The sequence below is a fragment of the Mandrillus leucophaeus genome, unplaced genomic scaffold, assembly GCF_000951045.1.
Source record: "Mandrillus leucophaeus isolate KB7577 unplaced genomic scaffold, Mleu.le_1.0 Scaffold8, whole genome shotgun sequence".
In the NCBI taxonomy this organism is placed as follows: domain Eukaryota; kingdom Metazoa; phylum Chordata; class Mammalia; order Primates; family Cercopithecidae; genus Mandrillus; species Mandrillus leucophaeus.
The window spans coordinates 4,750,149-4,757,693 of record NW_012108696.1 but is presented as its reverse complement, the minus strand read 5'-3'; the positions used below and the strand labels follow the sequence as shown (position 1 = coordinate 4,757,693).

Sequence of the window (7,545 nt, the reverse complement as noted above, 5' to 3'; positions counted from 1 at the left end):
TAGTAGAGATGGGGTTTCACCATGTTGGCCAGGCTGGTCTCGAACTCCTGACCTCAGGTGATCTGCCTGCCTCAGCCTCCCAAATTGCTGGGATTACAGGTGTGAGCCACCACACCTGACCTTGTCCATGTATTTTTAAATATTACTTATTTATTTAATTACATATTTATTTATCTTAGAGACTGGGTCTTACTCGGCTGCCCAGGCTACAGTGGAGTGGCATGATCAGAGCTCACTGCAGCCTCAAACTCCTGGGCTCAAGCAAGGCTCCTACCCCAGCTTCATAAGTAGCTGGGACTACAGGCACCCACCACCATGCCCAGCTAATCTTTAAAATTTTTTGTAGAGATGAGGTCTTGCTATGTTGCCCAGACTGGTCTTAAACTCCTAGCCTCAAGCCATCCTCCCACTTTGGCCTCCCAAAGTGCTGGGATTACAGGTGTAAGCCACCGCACTGGGCAATGTTAGTTATTTATTAAACCCTTTTATTTTATTTTATTTTTGAGATAGAATCTCACTCTGTCACCCAGGCTAGAGTGCAGTGGCACAATCTGGGCCCACGGCAACCTCACAGGTTCAAGCGATTCTCCTGCCTCAGCCTCCAGAGCAGCTGGGATTACAGGCGTGCACCATTACCACGCCCAGCTAATTTTTGTAGTTTTAGTAGATACAGGGTTTTACTGTGTTGGCCAGGCTGGTCTCGAACTCCTGGCCTCAGGTAATCTGCCTGCCTCAGCCTCCCAAAGTGCTGGGACTAGAGGCGTGAGCCAATGCAGCCAGCCTATTAAACCCTTCTCTAGTGCATACTATGTGCCAAGCACTGTAATAATGCCTTACATATATTAATTCATTCAATGCCAAGCAGACACTATTCATAACTCTATTTACATAGAGGGAAACTGAGGCACCAGGTGGTTGTCAGGCTGCTAGGCAGGGGGTGTGTGTGTGTGCAAGTGAGTGCATGTGGCCCTGTGTACGCATCTGAGGGTGGTGTCGGTGGCCACGGTCCTCGTGTCTCACAGCTGTGTGTGAGCAATGCAAGGGCGTGGCCCCACTGCAGGTTCTTACCGTAGGCCCCTTCTGCATTTTCAGGACGGACACGGAGGCTCCTGGGAGCAGCTGATACAAGGTGAGTCAGGGTCCTGGTCCCAGGGAAGGAGGCGAGATGATTCCCACGCTGCCCCCACCCCTTGGTCAATTGCCCAATATGATTTGCACAACTGGCCAAATCCTCACAGGTGCCCCTCCCCCAGGCCTGAGAAGCAGAAGTTTGGGTCACTCCGGAAGGGGTGGGGTTGAATCCAGGAGGTGTACAGGATGACCCTGTAGAAGGCTGGCTTTTACCTCCACTGTCTTCGTTTCTAACCTCTGACCTCTCTCCCCAGAGCGAAGGTCTCACCAGAATAACCCAGCAGCGCATCTCACAGGTGAGGGGGACCCTGGATCCTGGCAAGGGGCAGGGGTCAGGGCGTCTCCGGAAGACCAGATAAACGCTATACATACCAGTGTATTCATTCATTCATTCCTTATTTACTCACAGAGTTGCTCAGAACATAGGCCACAAGTGCTACGTGTTTCCAGTTTTATTTATTTTATTATTTTCTTTTATTTATTTATTTATTTATTTATTTATTTATTTATTTACTTTTGAGAGAGTCTCGCTGTGTCGCCCAGGCTGGAGTGCAGTGGCATGATCTCGGCTCACTGCAATCTCCACCTCCAGGGTTCAAGCAATTCTCCTGCCTCAGCCTCCCAAGTAGCTGGGATTACAGGCGCACACCACCACACCCGGTTACATTTTTTTGTATTTTTAGTAGAGACGGAGTTTTGTCATGTTGGCCAGGCTGGTCTCAAACTCTTGATCTCAGGTGATCCTCCCACCTCGGCCTCCCAAAGTGCTGGGAATACAGGCATGAGCCACCGCGCCCGGCCTAGTTGTATTCATTTAATGAACTCTCATATAGTACTTATGCTGTGTTATGTGCTATGACACGCTTTCTACGTATTAATTCATTACATTCTAAGCAGGTGCTATTAATGTGTCCATTTAACAGAGAGGGAAACTGAAGCACACAGCAGGTGCGAGATGCCGCCTTGCTTTCTCGGTTTTGCAAATTTGCATGTTTGGACACTTTTTTTTTTTTTTTTTTTTGAGACAGGGTCTCACTCTGTCACCCAGGCTGGAGTGGCACTATCATGGCTCACTGCATCCTCAACTTGCCAGGTGCGAGCGATCCTCCCACCTCAGCTTCCCCAGCAGCTAGGACTACAGGTACCTGCCACCATGCCCAGCTAATTTTTTTGTTCTTTGTAGAGATGGCGTCTCCCTATGTTACTTCATCTGGAACTCCTGGCCTCGAACTCCTGAGTTTAAGGGACCTTCCTGCCTCAGCCTCCCAAAGTGCTGGGATTATAGGGGTGAGACGCCACACCCAGCCAAGTTTTGACACTTTTGGCAAGTCACTTAACGTTTCCATGCCTCAGTTTCCCCACCTGCAAAAGAGGGATGCAAAGAGTTGAGATGTAGACTAAACAAATTAATTTGCTTCTCTGTGCCTCAGTTTCCCTCATCTGCAAAGCAGGATTAAAGCGAATTAATACATACAAACAGGCTAGGCAGCGTGGTTCATGCCTGTAATCCCAGCACTTGGGAGCCTGAAGGATCGGTTGAGCCCAGGAATTTGAGACCAGCCTGGGCAACATTGTGAGACCCCGTCTCTACAAATACACACACATGCGTGCACACACGCGCGCGCACACACACACACACTGCCTAGTGGTGACTGGCCTGGAGTCACACAGCAAAAGTAAGACATGTGAGGACAGACGTGGTGGCTCACACCTGTAATCCCAGCACTCTGGGAGGCCGAGGTGGGTGGATCACCTGAGGTCAGGAGTTCAAGACCGGCCTGGGCAACATGGCAAAACCCCATCTCTACTAAAACTACAAAAAGTAACTGCGTGTGGTGGCAGGCACCTGTAGTCCCAGCTACTCAAGAGACTGAAGCAGGAGAGTCGCTTGAACCTGGGAGGCAGAGGTTGCAGTGAGCCGAGATCACGCCACTGCACTCCAGCCTGGGTGACAGAGTGAGACTCTGTGTCAAAAACCAAACCAAACCAAACCAAAACAAAACAAAAACAGAGTAACACATGTGCTGACTGGCAGCCCCCTTTTGTCTCTCTCTCCCAAACAGGGGCCAACTCCAGCTTGACGGGCAGTGGGGGACCGCTGCTATGGGAGACCCAGCTGGGCCTGGCCTTCCTGAGGGGCCTCGACTACCACGATGGGGCCCTTGTGGCCAACAAGGCTGGCTACTACTACATCTACTCCAAGGTGCAGCTGGGCGGTGTGGGCTGCCCGCTGGGCCTGGCCAGCACCATCACCCACGGCCTCTACAAGCGCACGCCCCGCTACCCCGAGGAGCTGGAGCTGTTGGTCAGCCAGCAGTCACCCTGCGGACGGGCCACCAGTAACTCCCGCGTCTGGTGGGACAGCAGCTTCCTGGGTGGTGTGGTGCACCTGGAGGTTGGGGAGGAGGTGGTCGTCCGTGTGCTGGATGAGCGCCTGGTCCGACTGCGTGATGGCACCCGGTCTTACTTCGGGGCTTTCATGGTGTGAAGGAAGGAGCGTGGTGCATTGGACGTGGGTCTGACACATGGAGAACTCAGAGGGTGCCTCAGGGGAAAGAAAACTCACGAAGCAGAGGCGGGGCGTGGTGACTCACGCCTGTAATCCCAGCACTTTGAGAGGCCTAGGCAGGCGGATCACCTGAGGTCAGGAGTTCGAGACCAGCCTGGCCAACATGGCAAAACCCCATCTCTACTAAAAATACAAAAATTAGCCGGACGTGGTGGTGCCTGCCTGTAATCCCAGCTACGCGGGAGGCTGAGGCAGGGGAATTTTGCTTGAACCCGGGAGGCGGAGGTTGCAGTGAGCCGAGATCGCACCACTGCAGTCCAACCTGGGCAACAGAGCGAGACTTTGCCTCAAAAAAAGAAAGAAGAAAGAAAACTCAGGAAACAGATCTTGGATCACATGCGAGGGAACCCAAAACTCGAAGGCGGAGAGTTCAGTGGGCACCACCAGGGACCAAGAACTCAGCCATCTTGAGGGGTTGAAGACCCAGCAGGCACCTTCAGAAGACCCACGTAGACTGCAAACCCTGCCATGGACAATACTAAGGACAAAGACCCAGAGACTTGGGGTCTGTGGGCTCCCAAACATTGGGTAAAGTTGATTTGCCTGATATTCAGGAAGAAGGGGTGAGGGGTGGGTATTTATGCTTTTCATTCAGAAGAAAGTGGGACTTGGGACTCCAGGAACTTGGCTGGGGGGTGGGAAACTTCCTCCACTTCCCTCCTCTCATCATGAGTACAGACAGGGTGGGCGGGAGACTGATCATCAGGACTCATCATGTAGAGCCCAGCCCACCCCACCTACAGTCAGAGTCACATACTCAGATCCCACCCACAGACTAGTGGCCACACCTCAGCCTGGTCACAAAGAGTTACACTCGGATACATGGGCACAGCAGTGTGCTCATAAATGTTTAAAAACCAGCTGTCCTCGGAGGGGGATAGCTTTGTAATGTTTGCCAATTTCCATGGTGCAAATGCTGCCACCATGGCTGATTTCATCACTGCCAAGCATAGACATCCCCAAGAGGGCACCACAGATCTGTCCCTGGCATCCAGCCCAGGACCTGGCACAAAGCAGGCCCTAGGGAAACGCTTGCTGATTGAAAGGAAGGAAGAAAGAATGACTATACAGTCACACCTATGGCATCCCACGAAATCTGTCACATGGCTGCGTAATCTCAGCCATTCTTTCACAACTATAGACTCATACACACGAAGTGCCAGACTCATGCACAACCACAGAATCACATGGAAGTCATAGACGGCATCACAGACAGTCGCAGCACTGTGTGTATGTTAAAACACAACCACACAAAACTCAGACAGCATCCCAGCCACACAGCCACCCCCAGAGGTGTCACCGTCACACTTGGTAATTAATACTCATTAGATCAGACACAGAGAGACCAAGTTATAGTCAGACCTGGTTACACACACATACACACACACAACACCACAATGGCAAACACACATGACACACATCACAATGACAAACACACATTATACACACATCACAGTGACAAACACACATGACACACACACATCACAATGACAAACACACATTACACACACATCACAGTGACAAACACACATTACACACACACAACATCACAATGACAAACACACAGCATTACACACACACACACAACATCACAATGACAAACACACAACATTATACATTATACACATATGCACACAGCCTGAGGGCCTTCCTCAGCCCAGACTAACACATCTTGGGGTGAGGACCAGACCTTGTTCATAACCCTGGGCCTCTTAACCACTGATCTTTGAAATAAATGGCAAAGAGTTGTACCTGGATCTGTCTAGTTCTTGGGGGAAGAAACTGAAGAAGGGTAGAGAGGAATTGTCAGGCCCAAAGAGCCCCACAGGGAAAGGGAGGAGTCGGAGGGGGGCAATCATTAGCAACAGGTGGTGGCTCCTAGAGGCAGAGGGATGGAGGTAATGACCTGTGGAGGTCATTTTACAGACAAGGAACCTGAACCCAGTTGGCTCAAGTCCATGCAGGAAATGTGGGGGAAACCAGAGACCTCACGTCTGGATCTGGCTTCCTCTCCAATCCACAATTCCTGAGGAAGTAGAGGCTACATCCCGCAAGACGCCCTTATTAGACACATCCAGGACACAGTGACAATCCTCCAAGCCAGTTAGAAGCATAAAACACAGGGAGCTGGTGGGTTGGGTGGGGGCAGATAATGATATGCATGCAAATTAAGGGCCTATGCAAATGAGTATTGCCACGGAGGGACTCCTTAGTTCCTAGGACTCTAGGATATGGGTTTCGACCCCAGAGGCGAATGTATTGTTATTATCATTTTGTTGTTGTCATGAATGACAAGTCAAAATTTGTGGGCTGTTGTTGTTATTGCCAATAGTATTCTTGCCATTGTTGCACAGTACAGGGATGAAGGACACAGACTCTGCAATCAGATGATCCTGGGTTCTGAGTCCACTCTGCCACTCACTAGCTATACGACCTCGAGCAAGTTCCATCACCTCTCAGTGCTTCAGTTTCCCCATCGGCAAAATGGTTGTGGGGGGAGAGGAACAACAGTACAGATTCACCATCGCAAATTCAAAATGCTCCAAAATCTAGGCTGGGCGTGGTGGCTCATGCCTGTAATCCCAGCACTTTGGGAGGTCAAAGTGGATGGATAACCTGAAGTCAGGAGTTCCAGACGTGGCCAACATGATGAAACCCCATCTCCTAAAAATACAAACAATTAGCTGGGTGTGGTGGGGGGCACCTGTAATCCCAGCTACTCGGGAGGCTGAGGCAGGAACCCGGGAGGTTGAGGTTGCAGTGAGCCGAGATCACACCACCACATTCCAGCCTGGGTGACAGAGCAAGACTCCCATCTCAAAACAAAAAAACATACTCCAAAATCTGAAACTTTTTGAGCCCCAATGTGATGCCACAAGTGGGAAATTCCACAACTCACCACATGAACAGGTTGCAGTGGAAATGCAAGCACGCACCACAAAGTTTACTCAGCATCCTCAAGGGAAATCCCCGTCAGTAGCTATATATCATTTTCTCACATGCGAGATAGGTATCTCACATCTTTTACTGTTAAGTACTTATGGGTGAATAAGTGGAGGAAAGCGATTGCTGGTTAGTAGTATATAAATTCAGAGTCAGGAATGATGGTGATATTGGCCGGGTGCGGTGGCTCACGCCTGTAATCTCAATGTGATACCCTACCTTGTTTTTAACCTGATTGACTCTCTCCTAGCAGACAGAGCCAGACAGACTCCATTTTGACTCCTTCACTGACAGCCCCTTACTCACCCCTCTTCCTTAAGAACTTAAGCTGACTCCCAGCACATCCAAGAATGCAATTACTGATAAGATACTGTGGCAAGCTATATCCGCAGTTGCCAGGAATTCCTCCGGTTGATAGCACCCAAAGCCCTCGTGTCTATCACCTTGTGATAGATTTAAAGCCCCTGCACCTGGAACTGTTTGTTTTCCTGTTACCATTTATCTTTTTCACTTTCTTGCCTGTTTTGCTTCTGTAAAATTGCTTCAGCTAGGCTCCCTCCTCCCCTTCTAAACCAAGGTATAAAAAGAAACCTAGCCCCTTCTTCAGGGCCGAGAGAATTTTGAGTGCTAGCCGTCTCTTGGTCGCCGCCGGCTAATAAAGGACTCCTGAATTAGCCTAAGAGTGTGGCGTTTCTCTATAACTCGTTCGGTTACAACACCAGCACTTGGGGATTCCAGCCGAGGGGTGGGGCGGGGGGGGGGGGTGGATCACCTGAGGTCAGGAGTTCGAGACCAGCCGGGCCAACATGGTGAAACCCCTTTCCTACTAAAATACAAAATCAGCTGGGCATGGTGGCGTGCGCCTGTTATCCCAGCTACTTGGGAGGCTAAGGCAGGAGAAT

General features: G+C 50.4%; 1 protein-coding gene across 2 annotated transcripts in view; it reads left to right on the top strand.

The window, feature by feature from the left end:
- Positions 1-7,323, top strand: part of TNFSF14 (tumor necrosis factor (ligand) superfamily, member 14) — a 9,468-nt gene extending 2,145 nt beyond the window's left edge. For both annotated transcript variants that reach the window (XM_011967441.1, XM_011967439.1), the window contains exons 3-5: positions 1,093-1,129; positions 1,386-1,427; positions 3,195-7,323. In XM_011967441.1, coding sequence (XP_011822831.1) covers positions 1,093-1,129; positions 1,386-1,427; positions 3,195-3,619 — 504 coding nt within the window. In that variant the 3' untranslated portion in view covers positions 3,620-7,323. The remainder of the gene's footprint in view (positions 1-1,092; positions 1,130-1,385; positions 1,428-3,194) is intronic.
- The last annotated feature ends 222 nt before the right edge of the window (positions 7,324-7,545 follow it).